This window comes from Camelus dromedarius, chromosome 5, assembly GCF_036321535.1.
Source record: "Camelus dromedarius isolate mCamDro1 chromosome 5, mCamDro1.pat, whole genome shotgun sequence".
In the NCBI taxonomy this organism is placed as follows: Eukaryota; Metazoa; Chordata; class Mammalia; order Artiodactyla; family Camelidae; genus Camelus; species Camelus dromedarius.
In genome coordinates, this window is record NC_087440.1 from 64199612 (window position 1) to 64226574 (window position 26963).

The following is a 26963-nucleotide window of genomic DNA, read 5'->3' on the forward strand; positions in this document are numbered from 1 at the left end:
TGCAAACCATTTTTCATGTTTTCTAGTAAAACAAGACAAGGTGGATGATGCTCAGAGATTGAGTGGGAACCTCAGAGATGCTAAGCACTGCGTCATGCTCAGCAGTGCAGTTAGTTCTCAGCTGCCGTTCTTGACCAGGCAACTTCTACATCAAGAACAAATGGTTGGGGGGTTTTTTAAATGCAAGCTAGTACCTTGGAGAGAGTTGTTCTCTGATTTGCCTCAAGGTGATGGTCAACTACTTTTCAACACACCATACTGATGTCTACTATTCAGAGTGGGGTGTAGTGCCAATTTGGAGTCAAGAAGCCATCAAACTAAATGCAGTTTAATTCAGATAAACACCTGTTGATATCAAAAAGCAATAAAGAAACTAATTCCAAGGACATAGGCCTTGGTGAAATGCCAAATGGAAAATGGTGCTTTAAAAGGCAGTCTCTTACAATGTAAGGAATAAAGTAAAAACTTCATTAGCTTGGAATTCCTGATCATTCAGATCAGGTATTCTAGACAAGATTAAGAGGAGACAGTTCAAACTATTTAAGAAAATGAATTTTTACCTAAGCACTTTGGAAGTATCCCACCCCCTTAAATGTAAGTTACGTATCTATTCATTAAAGGAAGTCTAAGCACTTGTACTTGGCAGATTACTGTATAAACTTGAAAAGTAATAAAAGTGTTTTTAAAGATACTGTATGATAAAGACTTTTCACTACTTGAGATTAACCTAACTGGTGAAGCTTGTTGGTACCTATTTGTCTCCATTAATCTTCATTCTAAAAACAAAATTTCATGCCTTGATTTAATTCTTTTCCCAGTCACATCTTTCTCTGTCCTTTAGAGAGCGCCTGTTTCTGTCCTGTGGTAGCTCCTGCTCTGCATCTCTTTCTGAATACCATTTTTTTCCCACAAAAAAAAGCTACAGTTTTGCTTTTTTTCTGGCGTATGTGTGACTAATCTCTCCAACTTAGTCCATGATTTTTTTCCTGCAGTCTATAATACTTAAGAAGGCTTATGTTTCAAAGCAAAGCAATATTTTCAGCCAAAATTTTGCCACCATCCCCACTTTAGTACATCACCTGGGATGTTTTTATACCTAGTAATTCACATAGCCTTAAGCACAAGAAACCTTTGAAAACTACAAAACTTTGTACAGGAATTCTAATAACCAGGAATAAATGTCAATTTTTACTAATTCCCAAGGAGTTGAGTTGCTGACGGCATTTCAGAGAGCGCTACCATGAGCTGACAGTGTTATTTATTTAGTATTACAACAGGGCCAGTTTAGTGTGACAACAAGGGAAAACCTACTTTGGTGCCCAAGAAATGGCTGGTTGTGATGATGGGGGAAAGTCAAGATGCTGATGCCTAATGGCCGATCTAGCATTTCCAGGTTGTCAACCTGAAGCGGGGAAAGGAAATGGCACCTCTGCCGATTATAATCTAAGGAACTCCACCAGTCTCACTCCAAAGCAGTACAAAATATAAAAGAAGTTAAAAGTCTCAACACACTCCCATTCTCCAGGAAATCCTGTCTGTACCTTCTGGTAGGAGAGAGGACTTCCTAGTCCTGTTCCCTTCAGGTCATTGTCACGTTAGCTTTTTGATAGCTTCAATCCACTCTGAACGCTCAGCCTTGCTACTGGCCTGGATATAATAATGTGTGTCATCCTTAGTAATCACTTTGAAGAGATTTCCCTGGACATTTCCTTTAACACCTAGGAAGGAAAAAAAAAATCAGTGAATATTCATATCTGCTCCCAGCTGAAAGTCAACTGAGACATAGACAAAAACACATAGAATGAAGTATTTCCCAGGTACAAATGTATATGGTTAGGAAATCCCACAAGATGCATTCTGTCCTCTTTTCATCCCATCTGTTCCCTCCTCGTCGCCTGTGCCTTAAGTCCTCCTGCCAGTCTGGACACTCTTGGAAGCCCTCTTGGCCTGCCCCCATGCTAACCATAGATCTACAATCTCATTCCCATCAAAGAGTCTAGTATGTTTCTGTTAAAAACAGGGACAGAGTTGGGATTTGACTTTGAATTGCTTAACTTCTTTGAACCTCAGTTTCCACATCCATAAAATGAAAATAATACTATCTTCCTACCTTAGCTGTCTATTGTGAAATGAGTGTGATAAGATATTAAAGTGTGTGGTCAATCTTTAAGCACTGTTGTAAGCCATTATTCTTAGGTGGAAGTTTATGGGCCAATAAGCATAGAAAAGGACAGAAAAAAAGAATAAACAAATGGGACCTAATGAAACTTACAAGCTTCTGCACAGCAAAGGAAACCATAAGTAAAACAAAAAGACAACCTACGGAATGGGAGAAAATTTTTGCAAATGAAACTGACAAAGGCTTGATCTCCAGAATACATAAGCAGCTCATAAGACTTAATAAAAAAAAAAAAAAAAAAACCCAATCTAAAAATGGGCAGAAGACCAAAACAAGCAATTCTCCAAGGAAGAAATACAAATGATCAATAGGCACATGAAAAAATGTTCAATATCACTAATTATCAGAGAAATGCAAAGCAAAACTACAATGAGCTGCCACCTCACACCAGTCAGAATGGCCATCATTCAAAAATCCACAAATGACAAATGCTGGAGAGGCTGTGGAGAAAAGGGAATCCTACACTGCTGGTGGGAATGCAGTTTGGTACAGCCATCGTGGAAAACAGTATGGAGATTCCTCAAAAGACTAGGAATAGACTTACCATATGACCCAGGAATCCCACTCCTGGGCATATATCCAGAAAGAACCCTACTTCAAAATGACACCTGCATCCCAATGTTCATAGCAGCACTATTAATAGCCAAGACATGGAAACAGCCTAAATGTCCATCAACAGATGACTGGATAAAGAAGATGTGGTATATTTATACAATGGAATACTATTCAGCCATAAAAACTGACAACATAACACCATTTGCAACAACATGGATGTTTCTGGAGAATGTCATTCTAAGTGAAGTAAGCCAGAAAGAGAAAGAAAAATACCATATGAGATTGCTCATATGTGGAATCTAAAAAAAAAACCAAACAAACAAAACATAAATACAAAACAGAAACAGACTCATAGACAGAATACAAACTTGTGGTTGCCAAGGGGGCAGGGGGTGGGAAGGGATAGACTGGGATTTCAAAATGTAGAATAGATAAACAAGATTATACTGTATAGCACACAGAAATATATACAAGATCTTATGGTAGCTCACAGAGAAAGGAATGTGACAATGAATATATATATGTTCATGTATAACTGAAAAATTGTGCTCTACACTAGAATTTGACACAACATTGTAAAATGATTATAAATCAATAAAAAATGTTAAAAAATATATGTCCACAAAAAAAAAAGGACAGGAAAAGACATTAAAGACAAGGATTATTTAGTTGTGTTGTTAAAACACTAAGAACGCCCCACTTGCCCTTTCTCTAATTATGAAATGGGCTTCGAAACTCACGCCATTCATTGTCTCACTGAGAAAGCCCTACTCAGCCCCCACAGCTCAGTCCTTCATCAGCAGAGCGTTACTGACAGCACAGGAGGGAGGCCCCTGAGATCTTCAGGCTGGGGCTGAAGTTGCACCTTACCAGCGGGAACACCATTATCCTCCAGAGCAGACACAAGTGAACCACGAAGAGAAAACCCACCCACTGGCCGGTTCTCTTCCTGCAGAGGAAAGGAAATCTGATTAGGAATTATGTGAATGCACAAAAAAGAAGAGTGACACTCTCACCTATCACCACCCTCAGTCAGGCCTGCTACAAAAGTCAGAGAGCGTCATTTCTAACAGAAGATGAGGCTGAACTTGGACATCACGTGGCCAAGTTATATGCATCAGTAAGGACGTTTGGGCTTCTTCATTCCTCAGCCAGCAGCAGCAGCGCAACACCCCTCCCTGTCCCTTGGTCCTCCCCGTGGTCCAGCAGGGTCCCGGGGGCTCCTTCAAATTCCTTCAGGTTCTCAGCTTACAGTGGGCTTCCTGACTGACGCTCAGTGAGGGAGGAATACCCACTCTTCATTACTTCAAAACAACAAGTGAAAATGACACATCTACCAAGACAAGCCCGAACAGGCTGACTAAAAGGCCATTTGTCTTCTCTTTTGATTGGAATTAGATCAACTCAGCATGCAGTAGTACTTATTATCTGAAACTCAGAAGAACAATTCTTTGACCAATAAGGAAAAAAAGAAAAGAAAAGACAATTAGTAAATTATGGCTTAAATATTAAATGATACAAGACACTGTTCAAAACACTCGAGGGGACAAGAAGTAGGGGGGCAGAATTCATGGGCTCTCTGGGTAGAAAGGGGTCAAGAGGCCGGAAGCACCAGTGAGGAGTCTCTTTATCAGCCCCCTCGCCCTCCCTAGGCACACAGCCAGCTTTGGGGAAGCTGAAAGGTGCTTTTCCTCTCAGAACAATGAAGACCCACTGAGCAGGCAATGATGTGATGGATGAAAGGAGTGATCAGACTATAAGGAGCAGCTCACACCGTGGAAGGAACGGCCTGGTGGGTGGGAGTCACGGTGGGGATGCTGAGGGGAAGGGAGGAAGTGGAGCATCACATGGCACTCACTTTGGAAGGGTCGTAGTAATGCAGGAAAGCGGGGTCCTTCCTCAGAACAAAGCGCCGCACCTTCCAGTTTTTCCTCTTGTGCCCCTGGGGAAGACAGGGTGCCAGGCTCGTGGGGGACAGCTCTCAGTCACTTCCTCCCACCTCTGTGCCTCTAATGCCAAACCTCCAAGCCATCCCTGCTCCAGTGGGACTACTTCCTAAAAAGAGTCCGCCCGAAACCCTGGGATTGCTGTGACATGCCAGGGACTTCCCTGCTCAGGGACACTTTTGCAGAAACACTGTCACCTTTAGTCAAGTTGACAGAGCCAAAGAGGGTCAGCGCTGACAGAAAGGGGGAGCATTGCCTGGGCACTTGGGGGACAGAGTTCACAGGCAAACGTGAACCCAAGGGCACCAACTTTCTAAGTGTCAGCTTAGTCCAAAAACAAACCTACAGCTGCAGGCATGCATGTGCATATATATACAGTAAAGACCACTTTAACCTTCTGCATCAGAAAAAGAGTAGGAAACGATCAATTACATGTTACAGTCTAAATATGTAAGACATTGACGTGTGTGACTCTGTGGCTTCACCCCTAGATCACAAAGCTTCGGTAGCCCTCTAGTCTGGACCTCCCCAGTCCCTCCCACACTCCCCTCCTCCTCCTCTCCCAGGACCTCACTACCTCCCTCCACCAGACTCCTGGCAGGCCCAGCCGAAGCAGGGCCCTTGGGATAAGCAGGCGGTTGAGTGGATGGTAAACAATCTAAGAGCAGAAGGGGTTCCTGATATGCAAGAATCAGGTGACAATGACAACGTGTGCCTCGGGGAACGCCAGGAATGGCGCTGGGCAGCGTTCTCGCCCGTTGTACAGACACGCACATCCACGCAGTGCATAAGGAGTGCACAAACGAGGGGTGTGCAGGAGGTCGCCTTACATGCCATGTGCCAGTTCACGGCGGTTTGGTTCCCAGGCCCGGGTAGACATGCTGCAGGGGTGCCCGTGACCTGGTTTCCTCCCCCTTAATGTGGCCGGTCTCCCAACGTGGTTATAAGCAGTGGCCACAATCAGTTTTTAAACACTCAGATCACACTGCAGAATTTCATCTGCAACCTACTGAAGTAGGTGGAGAAAATACTTATCAAGGGAGTGTGCGGAGTCCCAAAGAAGCAGGCAGAGACCCAAGGAAGCCTCAGGGAGCAGCAGGCCAGCAAATGCAAAACACCGGCCAGTAGGCAGTGCCCTTCCAGGTAAGAAGGTGCACTGGGCGGTGACGCGGGTGTTGTTTTCTAACACTGGGAAAATTACTTGTGTGCACCCTTCCCCTGAACGCCCCCTGGCCTGGGACTCCTGTGGGCACGTGCAGGCCCTTGATTTCTTCCCTGTGGCTGCTGCTGGACGCTGGCTTTAGCAGATTCTGCTGATAATTAGTGTCCTTTGGCAGTCTCAGCCCTTCCCGGCCCTTGAGGGGACTCCTGGCTCCCCTGAGTTTGAGAACCGTCCATCTTCTCCCTGCTCCAAGGCAGCCATACCTGCTTGGCCAGATAGCCTTGTTTCACTACTGTGCCACTTAACTCCACGGTGCTGAGATCGATGTCTTCCTTGGGGCTTATCTTCTTCTTGCAACTCTCAGCCTAGTGGGAAGGAGAGGGCAAGGACTGTTACCAAAAAGTCCCAGTTCCTGGCTATGGGGGCTACCACAGGGGAAGGGAAAATCCTCCTTACAGAAACCCCCCTCTACTGTCCCCCAAACTGTCCCTGTGAACTGAAACTGTGAGGCTGTCCCCCAAACCCTGGGACTCTCACCCCAGACTGTGGACCCTTGACCCCCTTCCCTCTGCCTCGTGGCAAGAGGAACCCACTCTCTAACTCACGAAAGTGTACAGGGCAGTGGAGTCATCCAGGAACTGCTCAGCCAGGTCCCCAGAGCGAATGGCTCCAGTGCTTCGGGCGCCTACCGGCCTAAGGAAGTTCTCTTCCATGAGCATGGAGGCCAGGGTCACGGCCTCCAGACGGCTGGCTGCAAAGCTGTTGGAGATGAGCCAGTCCACCAGGGAGGAGCCTGCATCAGGGCAAGGGCAGCACCAGTCAGACCAGGCTCTTTGAGGTGCTTGGCTGTGAGCCCACTGATCTTGACCTCTCGGTCAGCTTTGAACAGCCTTGGAGCTCTGCCCAAGAGCAGACTGAAGGCCAGACCTGCTGCCCAGAGCTTTGGCCACACCCACATGTGGTCATCTCAGGCCTGCCCGTTGGCTGGCAGGCAGCTCTGGCCTCAACACAAGCCAGTCAAGCCCACTGAGTCCCGGATCACGAAGCCCCAGGTTTCCATGGCCTGGCCCACCCCTGAGAGAGAAGGCTCACCTAGGAAGGTCTTTTTGTAGGTGCTTCCCTGCTCCATGTTGGGGCTTGGACGAATTCCGCTGCTGCTGTCGTGCAGCTTGTCCACGATGCGACTACATGGAAGGAAGGCAGAGGAGAGGGGACCCTCAACACACTGGCAGGTATGAGGGAGGGTCCAAGAGCTGTTGCTAAGGATATAAAGCAAGTGGCAAATGGTGCCTGCGCATCACAAAGAAAGGGCTAGTCCAGTATGCAACAGAACTTGAGAGGTAGGATTTTAGGATGTTTCTTTTCTTCTTCCTCATCTAAATGTTCCACTATTTCTATACCAGACAGGTATTACGTTTGCAGTAAAACTAAAGAGCTGGGACTTGATTTAAAAACAAAAGAATGTACAGCAATGATTCTCTAGGATCTACCACATCGAAGTCCAAATTTCTCCAGCTACTTCTCAAAGTCGCCCATCACTTGAACCTACTCTCACCTGCTGCTGGTCCTCCCTGCACTCCCCATGGTTTAGCAGCGCCCTGGATGCACCACCGAGATTCCGGGGCCTGGTATGGAGTTTTCTGTGAGCCCAGGAATGGACTCATACCACATCTCTGATGGGTATAAAGTTCTGCTGCCTGGAAGGTTAGGGGGTGCTTCCTGCAGATGGGCTGATGTAACAGCTTCCATGGCGGTAACTCCTTCCATACATCCCTACTTCATAGCATCACCTCCACCACTGATCGATTCCTGCCACCAATGGAAGATCTTTTCTCACCCTCTATTTACGTACTTGGGCTGGAAAGCCCCTGAAGATGAGACTTTGTTTATTCCTATTTGCATCTCCTGAGTGCTTAGAGCACTGTATGGCATGCAGAAGGCACTCAATAACTGTTTATTTTTTAAATATTTTTTTAAAATATTTTTAATCAGTCTTTTTTAGGGGGAGGAGGTAATTAGGTTTTTATTTTATTTTACTAATTTATTTAGAGGAGGTACTGGGAATTGAACTCAGGACCTTGTGCATGCTAAGCACACGCTCTACCCTCCCCACTACTGTTTCTTGAATGAATGGATGGATGGATGGACGAATGGATGAGGAACCCCACAGAGCAAGAATGCAACTGCTAGCAGAACACATCATTCTTGCCACCAGGCTACAAACAATGACTTGGTGAGTGGAGATTCCTGGGGAGCTGTCACTTCACCCTGGGCACCCTGGCTGAAATGGAAGGGAAAGTGTCAAGACACCAAGAGGGTCGGGAGCAGCAGAGGCCCCAAAAGATCACTCAGGACCAAAGCAGGTAGGTAGGGCCAACCCTAGGCAGAGAAAACAATATAAACAGGACAGTGACAGCAGAGGTCCAAAGGCACAATGGTGGTACCAGTCAGGTCTATGTAGCAGCCACAGAGCACCCCCGACCCCCACTGCCCACAGAAGCGGCTGCATCAAAGCCCAGCAGGGTGAGGAGCCGGGAGTCAGGCACTCACTGCAGGCTGATGTGAGGGGGCAGCTTGAAGGAGTTTCTCAGTATGTGGAGTTGCTGGACCTTCCCCGGCTGCCCGGCGTGAATAGCCCCTGTTATCTCAAAGGCCCAGGCGTCCCTCTCCTCTCGAGAACAGGCCTCCAGGAAGTACTCCGTGGATGTTTGAGTTTTCAGCTTAATGAGGAGCTGTAGGAAGAGACCGCCAGTCAGACCAGAGGCCAAGTAAGCAAGAGAATGCTGGTTGGGCAGCAAAAATGACAGAACTGAAGTGAACCTGGGAGGCCACGTGGTCCCGTGACTGCCTGACCTCTTGACCACACCCCATCAGGTTGTCTTTAAAGATTCACTTGTACGACTCCAGTGACAGGGAGCTAACGGCTTCTCCTCTTTGGATAGACTAATTAGCATGAGGTCTGATTCCTGGACGCTTGGTCTCCCTGCTCCTGACTGCCTTCTAGAATCACATGGATTAAGCTCACCTCCCACGAGAGCCCTTGTGCTGAAGTGGGAAATGCACAGGCTTTCAGGTCCGACTGATCTGGATGCAAATCCCAGCTCTGCCATTTAGCTATGGACAGTTGGGCACATTAAGAGGCCGACTAAGCCTCAGTGTCCTCATCTGTCATAGGAGGGTATCAACACCGACCTCAAGGGAACTGGTGGTTCTGCTCCCTTTGATTCCCTTTTTGGTCGGGTCTTACCATCCTCAAGTCTTTCACACATTCCTCATATAATACGGTTTAAACTTTCTCACCTAATTCACACCCTGCTCAAGGTTCTGCAGCTGATCAACATTCTCATAAAATATGACCCTGGGAATGGAACAATCGCTCGAGGGAAGGTCTGGGGGGTGCAGGGCGGCATGGGCTGATAGGCTGAGGTCACATAGCAGTGGCAGCAACGGGGCACCGTGGACTGATGCTCCGTGCAGCCAGCTGAGAGTCTTGTTCAGTGAGCCACATCTCCTCTATCCTTTAAATATGCATTTAGGGTTTTGGAGTTTTTTCCAAACATTGTAGGATTTTGTATGCTGACCCTACTAAGTGTCATCTGAGTAGACTGGGCTTACCACTTGTGTTGGAACACAGGCACATTCTGTTTCATTCTGATTCCATTTTCCAGTGTATTAGCTCCCACCTTGCTTTGCTTGCAAACTTAATCAATGTTTCTCGTCTACATTAACAGCAAAAATGGTGGGTAAGACAAGGCTGGCTCACAGTCCCAAAGAATACCATGAGGATGTTCCTCCAAGTTAACACTGATTCACTCATCAACACTGTGGGAGGATGAGTTCAACCAGCTCCCTGGACCCTCACCGTCCATCTGCAGTCCACCATTTTAATGAGAGGATTTCAGAAGAGACTATAAAATTCCATGCGAAATCCAGATACACTGTTTTATAGCTTCCCTAATTAAAAATAAATTATATACACACACGTATATGATATACTTTATAACTTGTTCTTAGTGAAGCTAGTAGCTACTCTTGTCTTCTTCCAGCTCAAGAACTCATGAACCAGGCAGATGACAGAATTAACATGAAGCTCAGAACTCCAGTTAACAATTTGTCTCCTTTTTTGAAACTTGAAACAAAGTTTTCCTACCGCCAGCCCATTCTTACCAGCACTTTTGCTCTTGACTGTTCCTTAGAGATGACGAAGTGGTATGAGGTCAACCAGTTAACCTACAAGTTCTGGGGTTTAATTTATTGAGATCTAGACCCTTTAATGCACTTAGAAAACTAAGTTTTCTTCTTAAAACTGTCTCGCTTATCTGTAAATCTTTCTTTTTTATGAAACACTTATTGAACAGACTTTTACTAAGAATCTGCTATGTGCCCAGACATTGTGTCTGGTCTGATGATGCTACAAAGAAGATGCAGACCCAAGTCTTTTACCAGGCTCAGCGCTCCCCAGAATTCCCATCCCCACCCCAACAGAGAGCTACCCCCTCTCTTTTAATCAGTGGCATCTCCAGGTTCGCAGTGGAAATTAAAGAATGACGTTTCACTTTCCTCCTAGACTAGAATGAAGTTCTATGCCTCCCTCTCCCTTGCCCTCAACATCCAGTCTACTATATCGTGTCAGTGTTTCCTTCATAATGTTTTCTCATCTTTGTCCCTCCTTTTTGTCTCATTTCATGCCTGATTATTTTAATAGCTTCTGTTGTTTTCTATTTGAGAAAAATTTTAAACTACAGAGTGCAAAAAAACCCACCAGTAAACTCACCACCTAGAATTGACCATCATTAATATTTTCTTAGAGGATTCATCAAATGGTCTAGAAGAGTCAAACAAAAAACCATGAAAAGGAGTAAATGGTAAGATCTCTTCTTTATGGATCTAATAATCTAATAATCTTATTAGGAACTGAGTTTAGGTCCTCATTTTCATCTTCCTAAGAGAGTTTTCACTAGTCCAGTCTCTCACTCAAACTTCAATGGCTCCCTATTACCTCCACCTGGTCGCAGCCAAACTCTCATTGCTCCTTCAGTGAACATTCCCTTTGGCCACAATGGTCATCCTCACCTCCAAATCTATCCCTATCTGTCCCCTTACTTTTACCCAAGACCTTCCACCTGCCCCAAACCTCTGCTTCTTTCCTCTTTCAGATCTTTGCCCAAATCTCTGTTCCCCTCAAATCTGTACCTGACCCAGACAGCCTATAATGACACCTTCCTTCTCTTCAGGAATACAGTGTTCTCTGTGGCTGTGTTTGTACCAACTTTGGAACTCTGAATGTTTTTCAATTAATCACTTGCTTTCATCATAAGATTATTAACTCAAGAAGAAGCAGTCTTACCATTTTCTTCCTTGACTCTTCCAAGCCTAGCAAATTTCTTGGCACATAACAGGCCCTTGATAATGATTAATTCAGATTCTTTTTGGATGGTAGGGTTGAAGAGGCCCCTGACTTTTGGAACATGTACCCCTTGGGGGATGAAAGCCATCCTATTGAACCCAAGTAGCAGTAATTACTCACATTTGCATAATGCCTTCTAGCCCACAAAGTGCTTTGACCAACCATTACCTTCAGGATCCCCATCACAACCATGAGAGATCGTCAGGTGTCATTATTTTATCCTATTTAGAGGCAGCACTAAGGCTCGGAGAGGTTCAATTACTTGCCCAAGGTCACATGCCTGGTATGTGGTGCATCCAGGATTTGAATCTAGGTTTTTCAGTAACTCAGCTCTTCCCATGACTCACACCACCCTCACTGAAGAGGTCATGGGTGGGAGGGTCTGGGGCAGGGAGCAGCTGGGAATCAGGCCCTTCACTTACCGGCCGGTTTTCATACTCCAGGCAGGGGCAGGTGATGGTGCAGCCATCCAGAAGGATCCGGCCCTTGGGAGGGGTCACCTTCCGACCCCCCTGGAGCTTGTAGTACAGCAGCGTGTTCTGCCGGAGGATGAACCATCGCACCTTCCAGTTGTGGACAATGTGACCCTGAGGACAGAAAGGAGAGCTCCTGGGTGAAGTGGCCGAGCAGACGACATGGTGTTCAGGGAGAGGTGTCCCGTCGCACAGGGAGCCAGACTGCCATGGAACCACCTCTCCAATAAGGGGCACAGCATTATCTCTTTTTTGTTTTTAGCTTAATTTTATTTTTTTATTTTGAAATAATTTCAATTCAGAGGAAAGCTGAAGAATAAAAAACGTCTTTACAGAACTGTTTAAGAGTTAGCTTTTACTTATGGTTATCAGGGGGTAAACGGGGTGGGAAGGGATAAACTGGGAATTCAAAAATTGCATCTCTTGGGGAGTGATGGAAATGTTAGCTATCTTGATTGTGGTGGCGGTTTTATGGGTGTATACATCTATCAAAATTCATCAAATTGTACATTTGAAATATGTGTAGTTTAGTCTACAGGAACCATACCACAATAAAGGTGTAAAAAAAGGTTTTTAACATGATGTTCCAATCACATCTCAGTATTTTATTGTATATCTCCAGCGCGCACACGCACACACGCACACGCACACACACACACACACACACACACACACACACACGATATTTCCAACATAACCACAATATAACCATCAACATTAGGAAATTTACATTAATATATTATTTTCATTTATTCCACAAACTCCATTCAGGTTTCACCACTTGTCCAATAATGTCCTTAACAGCCAAGGAGTTCAGTTCAGAATCATATGTTTTATTTTCATTTTCCTGAAGAAAGTCTGATCTTTGTCTGGATCTCTTTGTCATCTATTTTGAGTATGTAACAAAGACCTTTGGTGTTGACTTTCTAGTTCCCATTTGGTCTTTTATTCCGGTTATAAATCTTGAAAGAAACTGCAAAGTAAATAGAAGAGAAAATCCTACTACTTGGAGTCAGCCATTGTTAACATTTTTTATTTCCTTCTTGCCTTTTTCCCTTTTAGTTTTTACTTCCTAGTTTAAAAAAAAATCAGGGCCATATTGCATATACGAGTTTTACTTTCCAGTTGTTGTTTTGCTGACGTTGCGAAGCATTTTCTCACACCGGTAAATGTCTTTAAAACATGCCCTTCACTGATCACTAGGTAGATGCATCATTTACTTGTCAGTCTGTTTGTAATTGAGGTTGTTTCCTTTTTCACTATTATAAACAATTCTGCAATGAATAGCCTTGTACATAAATTTTGATCTGCATCTCTGCCTTTTTTACCCCTTAGGATATGTTACAAAAAAGACTAGTACTAGTTGAAGGATGTGGGCAATTTGTAAAGTTGAAGCCACACATTGTTAAGGACCCTAACAGTCTTACCTGGGCTGGTGTGGCAGGACTTAAGGCAGGGGTATTTGAGGGGGTCTCAGGTGGGGTCATGGAGCCAATGGACAGGATAGTCAGGTGATGGCAGAGGGTATGTTTCTAGAACAGACCAGTGGATAGGAGAATGTCTGCCAAGGAATCAGAAAGGAATGGTTTTGTACACACTCATGAAAGGAACTGATTGGCATACTTCCCAGAGCAGAGCCCAGTGAGGGCTGGATTCTAACCAAGAGAGATGCACTCTATCTGAGTCAGAGCCCATGACCCCGATTCACTTGTTTCCTTACCTAGTGTTTATTAATTTCAAAGCCCCCTTCCAGTCTCACATCTGCAATTCTGGTGCTGCAATTCTGTTCCATGCTCACGGTGTACTGAGAGTGTTAGGAAACCAAAAACTGTAGAAGAAGTTGACGGTGTGAACACCGGTCTATGCCCAAACAGAATTAACTGTGGCAACAAAATACAACTTATAACAAAGTCAATCTGACAAGAGTTTATTACTATGTCTAAGCTGCCTGGTGATCCACCTGTTCCCATGAGCGGACTTAGGGAGTCAAGCTGAATTTTTCACTTTGGCTGTCTTCACTCTGCCCTGTACCTAGCACCCACCTGTAACAGGACGGCTGACAGCTATCCTTGACACAAGCACACATGTTTAAAGAAACAAACAAGATTTGGCTCTGACTCCTCAGCAACAAGGTTGGGTACTGCTCTCCACAAGGCCCAGACTCAGGTCCCCTGGCCTGGCGACCCCCTGCTGAGCAGTTCCTGGCGCAGCGTTAGCACTAAAGGCAGCACGTGGCTGGTGCAGGGAAAAGATACTGGAATCTAAGTTGACCTTTTGGGGGCTGGTGTGTGGCAGAGAAGGGGAGGGGGCAACATAATCTTAAACCTTAAAACACAGATAAGGTGTTAAGGGCTGAATTATCCTCCCCACCCTCAACAAATTCGTATGTTGAAGCCCTAATCCCCACTCCTCCCACAACCTCAGAAGGTGGCTGTACTTGGAGACAGGGCCCCTAAAGAGGTGATTGGGTTAAATGAGGCCGCCAGGGAAGATCCTAGTCCAATCTGACTGCGGTCCTTGCAAGAAGAGGAAATTTGGACACAGAGATGTCAGGGAAGTTTGCAGGCAAAGGAAAGACTATGTGAGCACACAGGAGGTATGCAAGCTGAGGAGAGAGGCCTCAGAAGAAACCAAAGCTGGTCACACCTTATCTTCGACTCCAGCCTCCGGAACTACGAGAAAACAAATCTCTGTTGTGTAGGCAGTCCTGTCTGTGGAACTTTGTTACAGCAGCCCGAATAAACTAAAACAACAGGGAAAGGAGAAAGGAGCCAGGAAACTTTAGGGAGACAACTGTAACCAACAGATGTTGAGCAGAACAAACCAACGTGGAGATAACGCCACATTTCCTGGACAAAGCACTCCGTTTCCCAGAAGCCCTGGCACAAGGGGAACAGGGAGGTGACCAGGCTGCTGACAGTCCCACACGTGGGGCATTGACGCATGTTTGGCAGCAACCAAGTGGCAGGACAGTGGCAGAAGAACAGGTTCTCCTGACACCCAGTCCCCAGGGTTATCAGGGACAAGTGGCAAATGGTGTCGGCAGTGATGTGCCCACTAGAAGCGTCTGGTGGTGCTGTTGGGTAGTTTGGTCTGACTGCGTTGTCCCTGACTACGTGGCATCCTGGCCAGGTTCTCTGGCCCTCCCACATATTCCTGAGGTACTTAATATTTATTATTCTCCATGAAGTCCCTTCTGTTCAAACTTGCTTGAGTGGAACGTGTTAGGAGCAACTAAGAATCTCAACTGATAACAAAAGAGAGAGGTCTAGGGAGAAAGGCTGATGAGACAGGATCTACTGTGTGAGCAGAAAACTCAATGCAGCTGGTAACCTCATAAAAATATTCAAATTCTTTGACCCAAGAATTCCACTGCTGGGGATCTGTGCTAAAGAAATAATCTAGAATATGGAAAAGGTTTCTCTTTAATATTTTATTTATCATCATTTTTAATTAATTTACTTTGGCACGGGGGTGTAGGGGAGGTAATCAGGTTCATTTATTTTTAGAGGAGGCACTGGGCATTGAACCCAGGACCTCATGCATGCTAAGCATGAGCTCTCGTACTCGAGCTACACACCCTCCCCTGAGGTTTTCTGTATTGAGACACTTAGAGGATCATTACTTATAATAGCAAAAGAAAAGAAAAGAAAAGAAAAGAAAAGAAAAGAAAAGAAAAGAAAAGAAAAGAAAAGAAAAGAAAAATATTCTAACTATGTAATAATACAGTGCCCAATACGGCTGCATGGAGGATTGCAGCCCTAACAGGCAGTAGGAGAGACCACTGCTGGAGCCCACGAGGTCAGACCACAGTCTGAGCCACCAAGAGGTACAGCAGCAGTGGTTGAGGGCAAAGCACTTTTACTTACATGACTTTATACGATACCTAAAAATAACTAGTAATTATCTTAGAAAATTTCTGGAAGGATACCCCAGAAATGTTAATAGTCATCACCTCTTGGGACTGAGACCGATACAGGGTGATAAGAATGGAAATTTAGTTTTCATTTTACACCATTTTGTATTTTTCTAGTTTGTAAAAAAAGTAATATGCATGTATTATTTTTATGATGGAAAATGAATTGAAACTCAAATAAACAAAAATCCTGATGGGATGGTTAATTCGTTCATTTATCTATTCATTCAGCAGTCAAGGACTGAACACCACCACACCAAGCACTGTGTGGCAGCAGGGAGGCAAAGATGAACACGATTCTGACCCAAGACAGCGGGGGAGACAGACAACACCACCACCCAATGTGATCAGTGCCAGGAAGACGACTGGTGGGGCCCCTGTGACCCCCTCTCTGGTATTCACATCCTGTGTAGACTATTCCCACGTTGTACCTGGCTGGTCTGTGTGGCCAAGGGAATATGGCAGAGTGATGGCTTCCCAGGTCTGACATTAGGTTATGTAAGGCTCTGCAGCTTCGGTTTTGGGGGTGGGGCTCTCTCTCTCTCTCTCGTTCTTTCTCTCTTCTTGATCATGCCCACATCATGAGCAGCCCTCCCAGGAAGGTGAGTAGCTGAGCCCTCCAGTCACCAGCCACATGTGTGAACCTGGAAAGGGATCCCCTAGCCAGTCAAGTCTTCAGGCGACTGTCACACTGGGCAATATTTTGGCTGCAATCTCATGGGCGACTCTGAGCCAGAATCTTGCAGCTAAGCTGTTCCTGGATACCTGACCCTCAGAAACTGTGTGAGATAATAAATGTCTGTTGTTTTAAGGTGGTAAGCTTTGCGGTAACTGTCCCACAACAGCAGATAACTAATGATCCAAGTCACCAGGCAAAGGATGTCAGAGGTCAAAACTACAGTGGTACAAGCAGAAAAATAACCCAGGCCTCCCTCCACCTGGTACCTTCCCCAGCGCCACCCTCCCCAGGCTCCTTGTCCGTCAGTGGCTGGCTGGGACCAGAGGCCCATTGGACCATGAGCAGCTTACAGTCCCTAGAATCTCTGGGGGAAGGAAGAGAGTCTGTGAGTTGGGATGTAACCATAGGGCTGGGCTTAAGAAGCACAGAATGTTACAGCTGGGGGATCCTTTGAAAAAGCTTATACTACTCCCTAACTTTAATGAAGAAACTGAGGCCCAGAAGGGTCTTTCTTGCCCAAGACCCCAAAGAAGCAGAGATGGTACTTGTTATGGGTTGAACTATCCCCCCCCCCCCACCAAAAGGTATGTTGAAGCCGTAACCCTGGGGGACTGTGAACGTGATCTTATTTGGAAATAGGGTCTTTGCAGATGTGATCAGGTTAAGTAGAAGTCATACTGGATTAGGGTGGCCTTAATGACACTAATACGACTGGTGTCCTTCTATGAAGAGGGAAATTTGGGCACTGAAAACACACAGGGAGAAGATGGTCATGTGACGACAGAGGCAGAGATTAGAGTGAAGCATCTACAAGCCAAGGAGCACCAAGGGGTCCCTGTGTGAGATAACGGAACACACGGATATTAGTCTCTGCCCCCGGTTCCTGGTACGGAGCTCCTGAAGCCCCTGTAATTTCCTGGGTGACAGGAGTGTCTCTTGTGCTAATGAGGCAATTCTGGGTGTGCTCCTGGGTGAGGGCTTGTTACTGGAAAGACCAAGCTGTGATTAGAAGCTTGGAATTTTCAGCCTCACTCCCCTCTCCATTTTCTGGAGAAGGGAGAAGGGCTAAAAATAAAATTAACAATCTATTGTGCCTATGTGATGAAGCCTCCATAAAATCCCAAAAGTATGGAATTTGGAGAGCTGCCGGGTTGGAGGACACATGGCGGTGCTGGTGCTGGGAGAGTGGTGCGCCCTGGAGAGGGCACAGAAGCTCCAGGCTCCTTCCCACATACCTTGCCCACATGTCTCCCCCATCTGGATATTCATCTCTTTCCTTTATCACATCCTTTAATAAGCTAGGAAACATAAGTGTCTCCCTGAGTTCTGTGAGCCCCTCTAGCCAATGAATCCCAAGAGGAGGGTCACTGGAACCTCTGATCTCTAGCCAGTTGGTCAGAGCACAGAAGACAACAACCTGGGCCTGTGACTGGCATCCAAGGTGTGTGAGGTGGGGGAGGAGAGGAGGGGGGAGTTTAGGGGAGCAGTCTGGTAGGGCTGAGCTCTTAACCTGTGGGCTCTGATGCTGCCTCTGGGTAGAAGTGAGTTAAACTGTGGGACATGCAGCAGGTGTCACAGAATTGTTTGGTGTGGGAAAAAACCTCCACACATTTGGTGACCAGAAATGTCAGAAGTGCAGTGTTCTGCAAAAGTGAAGGAGACCCACAGGATAAAGAAGCACACAGTCAGGAAGATCTAGGTTTTTCCCGGTACAGGAGGGAAAACTCTGGGTTTTTCCTTTACAGCCTGCAAATACCAGAAACAAAAGGGGCCAGGAAGGATTCTCCCCTACAGATTAAAGAGAACATGGCCCTGCTAACACCTTAATGTCAGACTTCTAACCTCCAGAACTCTTTCTAGACTTCTTTCCTCCAAGCAAACTTTTTCCTTACTCATGCCATTTATATTTTTACTCTTTGGATTTTAACATTATAAACTTTTAACATCTACATAACCATAATTTACTTGTAATCATTTGTTGCTTTGGGGGGAACATGCAGGCAGTTTTCCAGTTTTTTCACTACATAAACAACACTTTGTTCACAAAGCTTTTATGGCATTTCCTTGGGATACAATACAGTCCTACAAGTGAAGTTTCTAGGCCAAAGTGTGTGGACATTGCCATGTCATTTTCTGATTCGTCTGAGGTATGAGCCAGGCAGCAATGACTGATGGGCTTCAGCCTCTTCTTAAAGAACAAGTAATCCTACCCATGAATCCGCCTTCCTTCCCCGTCACCCTCCTTTAAAGCCAGGCCAAGTGAGCGCCCTGTGTTTTGCCAGGAGCTTTGCTTCTTTCTTGTCTGGGCGGGATTAAGAGCCAAATCCATCATGCCCCTGCCCGTCTCCTGCTTCGCCCTCACTGGTGATGACTGTTCTGTACTCTGGGCTTCCAGCTTGGGCCCTGCCCTACTCCTGGGCTGTAAACCCTCCTGAATCTGTGGCATCGCACAGCTGCAGCCCTGCAACTTCTCCAGTGGACACGGGGGTTGCTGTTGCCATCCAGGAGGAAAGGGGAAATGGGGGAGAGGAAAAGTCCGATAGATCAGTAGGTGGAAACTGTTAGCAGGGGCCTGGGGGCCACATCCCTCACCTTGCAGGAAAGGGCGTGGCTTCCGCTCGCCTCCAGGTCAGGCTCCTGCTCTAAACTCCTGTCGTTGGGTTTGGCTGGAATGTGCTTTAGGTATTTCAGCCAAGCCCCATGGCGACTGTCCTCACTTCCCTGCACCCTGGACTCCCTAAGCTGCCACCCTGGACTGGGTGGCCTGCCCAGAAGAGGACTCAAAGCCTTCCTTCCCTCTAGCCCTCCCCTGACTCTGCGAGGTGGCGCTGGTGGGGAATCACTTAGGGTAACCCCCGGGGACAGGGGGAGGCCCACAAGGGCCCATCTGAGCGGGTTTGTCCTCCACAGGTCCTACCAGGGCTCAGCTATCCCGACAGTCAACAACACCCACCAAAAGCCCCTGCCCAACCCCCTCCCCCTCTCACCTCACAAGCTGCAGGAAAAGTTCCCCATAGGTTGTCTTTCCGAGGTACAGCTGCCTCCACAAACCCTGAGGGACCAATCTATCACTTTAATCCCGCTGACATGAAGCGGCTGTGGAATTTCGTACCTGCTTGTATCCGGTCTGACCCTTGATCTGCCACAGCTTCGTACACCTCCTCCTGCTTACAGTTTTGAGCAAACAACACACCCACTCCCCTATGTCAAATAATGTGTAAAATAACACGGCTACATTCCCTACTAAACTGAAAGCGAGTTGAGACTTCAGGGTTGATCTGGCAGCCAGGGGAGGCCAGGGGAGGCCATGGGAGGGAGGGCCGCCTTCACCCCCATTTCATCCATCCCCCTCCCAAAGCTATAAACTCAGTAGAAGAGCCAAAGGCTCATCCCCAGAGTTTATGCTCTGCTGTTAGGTTAGCACAAATATTTCACGTGAACATCAATCTTAAAGGAATTTTAAAAAATCAAATTTCCTCTTGCAGCTGTTTTTTCATTCATTTTCTACTTCGCTCCTACATGTGGGGTTTTTGTCTGGACTCTTGGTTGCTGTGGGAAAGGCCACGTGGGGTGATGGGGAAGGAATGAAGAGTCCCAGCTGTTACTAGCCCTGGGGCTCCCGGCAAGCGATCTCATCTTTCTGCCCCTCAGTTTCCTCATCTGTAATAAAGAGATAACGATACTGAACAGTGGGGGACGGGAAAAGGTTTGGAGCCAGCCTGTCTGGGATTAATCCTGCTCCATCATCCACTAGTCCAGATCCTGAGCAAGCTATTTAACCTCTTTGAGCTTTGTTTTCCCCTTGGAGAAAGGAGGGTAGTGTGGTACCACCGACCTGGAGGACTGTTGGGAGGATTAAAGGAGACAATGTCCGGGACTGGTGCACAGTACAGGTTTAAGAAACAGGCTTCCTCCTTGCTCATGGGTTATCGTGAAGAATAGAGGAGATGATGCACTACACGGACGGCGGTGGACTGCAGAGCCCACTGATGTCTTAATACCTCGTCGTTAAATACTACACGCTTCATCTTTTAGTAAGGTGTTCTAATTACGATGCCCACTAAGGCAGCCGCCACCTGTACCCCACACTCACTAGCCGAGGGGGATTCTCCTCCTTGCCTGTGTCCTGGCCTCTCTTTCCCGTCTAAAGCTCAGTCCCAACCACCGTCCACCCGGCTCTCCCCACGTCGCGCAGCCATGGCCAGCGGAGCCCCAGGCCGCCCGCCCGCCCGCCCGCCCGCCCGCCGCTCAGGTGAGCCGGCGCCCGCGGCGGGCGCACCCTGGGCGGTGTCCGGAGAGGCTCCGGCGCGCTCACCCTCTTGACGAGGAAGCCCTCCTTGAGCACGCCGTCCTCCATGTCGCCGCCCGCGCGCCCTGCCCGCGGCGCCGTCCCGCGCCTCCCGCTCCTTCGCGCGCCGCTCCGCTCCCGCTGCGCCCAGGAAGCGCCTCCGACCCGCCGGCGCCGCCCCGCTGGCCCGCGCCCAGAGCCCGCGGCCGCGGGGCCTCCCGGGCAGGAAGTCAGTCCAGGTCTGGATTTCTGATGTGGTTTCCCCGCCAAGGGTTCCCTGGGGTCCATGGTTAGTCCTCTGAGTGCAGAGTCTGCCAGCAGCTAGCGTCCCGGCCCCGTCTCTCTCCATCCATGTGCCCCCAGCGCGCTCTGCGCCTCTTACTCTTCCCGTCTTTGCCCATCTTCCTCCCCAGCCAGCCTAAACCTGGCGCCCGCCTGGAGCTTAGGATATTGCCCTTGACTTACGGAATTAAACTGAACTGAAAGGATTTCAAGGATTTGGGCTCATCGCTGAACTCCATGGAAATGGAGGGAGGAGAGTAGATGAGGTGGAACGAGGCTGGGAACTTTATCCTGGTCTCTGGTGGAAACAGAAAAGTTCCCATAAGCAGGAAGATCACAGGTTTAAGGAAGCAGACACCGTTCGCAGGGCCCCTCTGCCCCCCAAATACAGCTCTCCCTGGAAAAGCCTAGAGCTTTTTCCATCTTTAGGGACAAAATGTAAGTGTATCAAGGAACTCAGTAATCTAGGTAAATAATATTTTAATGCAATAGTTTAAAATATTTTAAAGTATCTTTTAATAAAAATTAATGCAAAAAAAAATCCATGATGAACAAAGTCTCAAAAATTTAAGCGAGGACTGCGTGGACAACGAACCATATTGGAGCCTGACACAAAAGACAGCATCACCCAGGTCCCTTTGGCTTTTCATATTTAAATGTTTTAAACTTAAACATTTGTGTCCTAGTGATCCTTAAGACTTGGTCAGTTTATTCATTGTTTGCAATGCAGCATGAAGGACCCTGTTAGGACTTCACCAAGAAGGAGGAAAGGCCCCAGATGCCTAAAAGGATAGAGAAAGGTGCCCCAGGCTGTGGGAGGCGAGCTGTGCCTTTCAGAACCAGCCTGGAGCCCACTCCCAAACCACACTAGGTGCCCCTGCCCTGGAAACGACCAGTTTCAGCCTCCTGCACAGATTGACTTCGGTTCTCGGATGAGTCCAAATGCAAAGGGGCCACTTCAGAATGAACACTGCCTCGGGACCTTCTGAAGCCAGGCCTCTATTGTGTGCTCAGTTTTACTTAATGCACAGCCACCCCATGAGGTGAGTTTATTATCCCATTCTTTCCAGCCAAGGAAACTGAAACTTGAAGCAGTTAAATAACTTACCCAAGATACACAAGCTTGGATTTTAACCCTAGGGCACTGTGAATGCACTTGTTTCTCAGGTCATGAGCTGGTGTGAATGTACTTGTTTCTCAGGTCATGAGCTGGGAAGAGGAGGAAAGAATAATCTGAGGTCTAAAAACTTGCTGGGCTCAAACCCAGGACATGAAGAGGTTGGAATGGGAAATTCTGATCCTCTTTGGCTCTAACTATAGTCTTTTATTCTTTCTTCCTCCCAGATGCCAGGAGGGCAGGCAGTTGGCACAAAGTCTGTTTTGGTCTTACCCAGACACAACCTTCTGAGGCTTAGAAGAGATAGATGCCATTTTCTTTGGCAAAGGGGTTCCTGAATGAGTTCACAGAAATGGGAAATGGAGAATGATTGGTTCTCACTCCTGGTGGTGCCCCTACTAGGATGGAGCAAGGGCCTCTGCTTACTCAGATCCTGCTTCTCATCCTAGGGAAGCCCCTAGCCCAGGCCACCTCAAGTCTGACTCACTGGACCCAGGGCGTGAGTCAGGCACCCTCCTCCCCTGGCTGTGGTGCCACCAGCCTACCAGGGAACCAAAGTGACATAAGCTCGACTCAACCACAGGGAAGAGGATGGAGACAGAGGAAGCAGACAGACAGTGGTGAATAGCTGAGACTGGGGGAAGGGAGCCGGGAAGGGAAGGAAACTCAGGACCAAGAAATTTGTCTTGCTTTTCCAGGCAGACACATTTCCTCTCCCTCTTAGGGCCAGAGGCTGATGTGGGAGGGACCCTGACTCTCTCAAAAGGGCCAGCTAAAGTCTAGGATGTGCAAGCTGTCGACAGTTATAAGGTCAGTGTTTGGGTATAGGTGATTCATAGCCTGATGTGAAATTCTACCATTAGAGAGTCACTCTTTAAGCTATTCTAAGAATCCCTGGTTTAAGATACTTACAGTGGGGAAGGACAAATTATGGAACCTTATTTACAATGAATTCCTTGACTCTGAGTTTATCAGAGCCACAGAATCATCTAATCCAGACACTTCATTTTATAAATGAGGACCCCCAAAGTCCAGGTAAATAAAATGACTTGTCCATGGTCCCACAGCTAGTTAGTGGCAAATACAGAACCACAACACAGGCTAATAGTGTAAAGCTTGCTCCTGGCAAATGCAGGGGCGTTTCCCCCAGCAATATCCTGCATCAGAGCAGGACTGCAATGAGGGAGTTAACTGTGCAGGCCAGGGAGGGCTGTCTACAAAACCAGAAAAGACTTTAAACAATATTTTGTATGTTTTTTCTGATTATAAAAATAATCTGTGCTCATTATAGAAAATTTTGAAAATACCAAAAAGTACAAAACCACTCAAATCCCATCACCTAGACAGATGATGATATTTTTACATACACATATATTTTTATTAAATTTTATTTAAAAAACTTAAACCCAGCCTTTTTTCATTTATAATAGCTAATAAGAATTTTATCAAATCATTCAAGAATTCAAAAATATAACTTTAATGGCTGCATAATATTTTACCATGCCTGTGTCATAATGTATTTAATCATTTCTATTTAGGTTGAATTTCCTTTTTTACTGTGTAAATGATGCTGATAAATATCACGGTACATAAAGATTTTGCTCCTTTCCTGATTGTTTCAGATAAATGCCTAGAGCTTAATTTTTGGTTAAAGGGTACAAATTTTTTAAATTCTTGATACAGATCACCAAACTGCTTTCTAGAAACGTACCACGTGATGCCCTCACCAGCATTGTATACTAATGCTGGTCACTGGTGTCAACACCAGCATTAAGTGTAGCGTTTTTAGAAACCTTTGCTGATCTTCTCAGAACCAACACAGATCGTCCTCAGTTGCGTGTGCTCTACGTTATCTGTTTTATCTCTGTCGAGGTGGACCCCTCCTCCCCACGGGTCAGCCAGCTGGAGGGAGGCCCCCTGGAAGAGACTCAGAACTGGGAAGTTGCTGGGGAAGGGGGCAGAGAGAGGCCCAGAGTAGGGCACCACTCACAGGAAAAGGAGGGCGCGTGGGACAGGGTGGGGGCCCAACCAAGAGAGCACCCTGAAGGCATTTAAAAGCTTGGGCAGAGAGAAAAACAAGGAGAAGAGGGGAACTAGAAGTCAGACAGTGGGAAAGCTGGAAGAGAAATTTTGCCAATTCTTGGCTTTGCCCAAGGCCATCAGGTTGCCCTGTTACAGCCAGAAATGTATTCATTCATTCACACATCATTCATTCATTCACTGGAGCAGGAGACTTGTACTGAGTGTGTCCTGCATGCCAGGCACAAACCAGATGCCATGGGCAATACACAGACCCTGCCCCCAGGCCTCATACATCAGTGTAAACAAGATATCATTTTGATTAACCACGAATATCTCCCTGGTCGACCACAGCTCTCAGGGCAGGTCTCCCAGCACATAGTGCAGTGTTCCAGAGAGTGCTGCTCACACCATCTGTGGTGACAACCAGCAATTTTCATTTCCTCTGAGTCATGGACAATTGTGTGGTCCTACTTGCACAACTAGAACAGCCTCTACCACATGCAACTTACCAGAGACTTCTGCATCACCCAAACTGGTCCATATTCTGTTCAACAACATCAGGCTATCAATCACGTACTTGAACTTCACGGGCAATGTCCAGCTGCCATAAGTTTCCAAACTTACTCTCAGTTTCTTTTCTTATCTTGTCATAGAGCACTACCAAACAAATCAGTCTTGGGAAGCATTGCTCCAGAGCAGGGGTTTCAGAATCTAAAGAATAGCTTCAAATTCTAATTCTGTCCCGCATGACCTTTGGCAAGTTACTTATCCTCTCTGACCCTTATTTTCCTCATCTATAAAATAGGGTAATAATAATACCTACCTCACAGCGTTATTGGACAAAATAAATAAAACCATGAAGGTAAACTGCATAGTGTAGTGCCTGGCACATAGTCTGGACACAGTAAATTCTCTCCATTCCATTTGTTCCCAACCCTGTGAGGTCAGTAGAAGGAGTATTGGTAATAACTACCTCCAGAGTTATGGATAAAATACAAAATATGGGTAGGTGGTAGAGTAGGGAGTTTATATTACTGTATTCCTACTATGTGCTAAAGACTTAACATATACTCTCTCATTTAATCCTCGCAATTTTCCTGTGAACTGTGTATTATAACCATTGCACAGATGGAAATGAAGATTTAGAGAAGTTAATAACTTAGACAACATTACACAGCTAGTATGTGGCTGAGTCCAGGGTAAAATCTAGACCTGTCTGATTCCAAGCCTTTTTCTTTTCACCACTTCACACTGTCTCCTTTGGCCAAAGGATGTTCTCCCTTCCTTAGAAGGAATCCTCTTGGGCTAAGTCAGGGGCCTGACTCTGGTAGGTTGCATTATTGTTCCTGAGTATTCACTGCCCTATTCGTGCAATAGAATTATACATCCCTGCCCCAGGTCACGTGCAAGTGACTCAGGGTGGGTCACGCGATTCACTTTGACCGCTGAAACGCCATATCCTGGCGGAAGCTTTAAGCACCATCACTTGGTTCCACCATTGCTTTTTCCCTGTGCCACGGCCCAGCATGGCCCAGAGAGGGGCTGCTCCTACAGCTTGCGTCCGGGAATGAAGATGACTTGGGGAGAGGGCTGCAACCAAAATGAGTGAGAAGTAAGCCTTTGCTGTTGTAAACACTGAGATTTTGGTGGGGGTTTGATTGTTACCATGATGTAACTTAGTGAAAGCTGACTGATAACACCCATCTCTCGATCCCAGCTGCCCCTCTTGCCATAAAGGATGCTACAAGGCAATACCAAAGAACTACATGGAACATCTCCCTGACATGAAAGAGTGGAGTGCCCTCTCATTAACACACTGAAAATCCCCTCTCTGTTCCACTGGAAAGACTGGAACACCTTGAGAGGGTTGTAACTCTCTCCAGAGTGCTCAGCTAGACTTTGGGGTAGAGCCCAGGCTCCCTGCTTCCCCAACAGTACTACCAACCCTGTCTACCCTCCAGAACCTGAAGGAGAAGTGCCCTTTGGCAGCTGTCGGGAAGGTAGGGGGTGGAGCAGGAAGCGTAGCATGACTCAGCTGTGCACGCAGGCAGAGCTGGACCTGTTTAAAGTAGATAAGGCCCTCCTCTCCTTCTCGTCCCCCTTCCCTCCCCTCCCTAAATGTTAATCCTAGCAGTTAGGCTTGTGTGTGTGTGTGTGTGTGTGTGTATGCTTATTTTGTGTGGGTAAAAAAATAAAGGGTCAGAACCTTGGCCTGGGAATGTCTGAGGAACTCCAGCAGGAAGAGGGTGGCCATGGTGCCATATGTTGGCCAAGATGTGTCACATCTGGTCACATCCGCTCTCCAGGCCTCAGGTGCTCCCACCTGACAGCTCATCAGAATCACCTGCAGGGCTTTTATCAGCCCTCACCCAGGGCCACTGCTCACAACGGCTGAGGTTGTATTCTGCATAAAGAGGGCAATGAGGGCCAAAGTGCAGTCCACCCCGTGTTCCCTGCACCCCCAGGGCTGCATTCCAAAGAGGAGGGAGTTTATTCACCTACAGGCTCTGTCCACTTGCCAAGTCGCATCCCAGCAGGACTGCATCTGCCCAGAGCAGGCGCCTTTTTCTACTTCATACAGAGGTAGCAGGGACCCTGTCCATCCCCAGGAGATTCTGATTGGTGGACTAGGGAATCCTCATTTTAGAAATCTCCGCAGGTGAGGAAAGACTCTCTGAAGGTAAGCCGGTTCTGGAAAATTGCTCAGCTTCTCAGCCCTCCCCTGGGAAGAGCCCTCTCAACTCCAGCAACCATGGGTGCCAGCTGGAGATCAGCCCCCCTCGCTGATGCGGGGTCCCAAGTAGGCGCTGCCGCAAGGTGCCTCTGCCTCTCCCAGGTGATGTGAATAGCTTGAGCTGGCTTCAGGTGAGCAGTCTCCAGCCTCGCCTCCCCCTCAGGCTAGCACAAAGCCGCAGGCCCCACACACCCAGCTCCGCC

General features: G+C 47.0%; 1 protein-coding gene across 2 annotated transcripts; it reads right to left on the reverse strand.

Moving 5' to 3' along the window:
• Positions 1-1241: 1241 nt before the first annotated feature.
• PLEK2 (pleckstrin 2) lies at positions 1242-21032 on the reverse strand. Of its 2 annotated transcripts, XM_064486052.1 has the most exons (10): positions 13150-13276; positions 11672-11836; positions 8393-8574; positions 6935-7026; positions 6448-6635; positions 6106-6207; positions 4593-4676; positions 3605-3683; positions 1542-1718; positions 1242-1402 (listed from the first exon to the last, which is right to left on the reverse strand). In XM_064486052.1, exons 1-9 carry the CDS (start codon positions 13207-13209, stop codon positions 1591-1593), a joined length of 1080 nt encoding a protein of 359 aa, XP_064342122.1. In that variant the 5' UTR covers positions 13210-13276; the 3' UTR covers positions 1242-1402; positions 1542-1590. The 2 variants fall into 2 exon arrangements, with proteins under 2 accessions (XP_064342122.1, XP_031309758.1); XM_031453898.2 differs by lacking the exon at positions 13150-13276 and adding an exon at positions 20633-21032 and having other exon boundaries at positions 1242-1718.
• Between the last annotated feature and the right edge of the window lie 5931 nt (positions 21033-26963).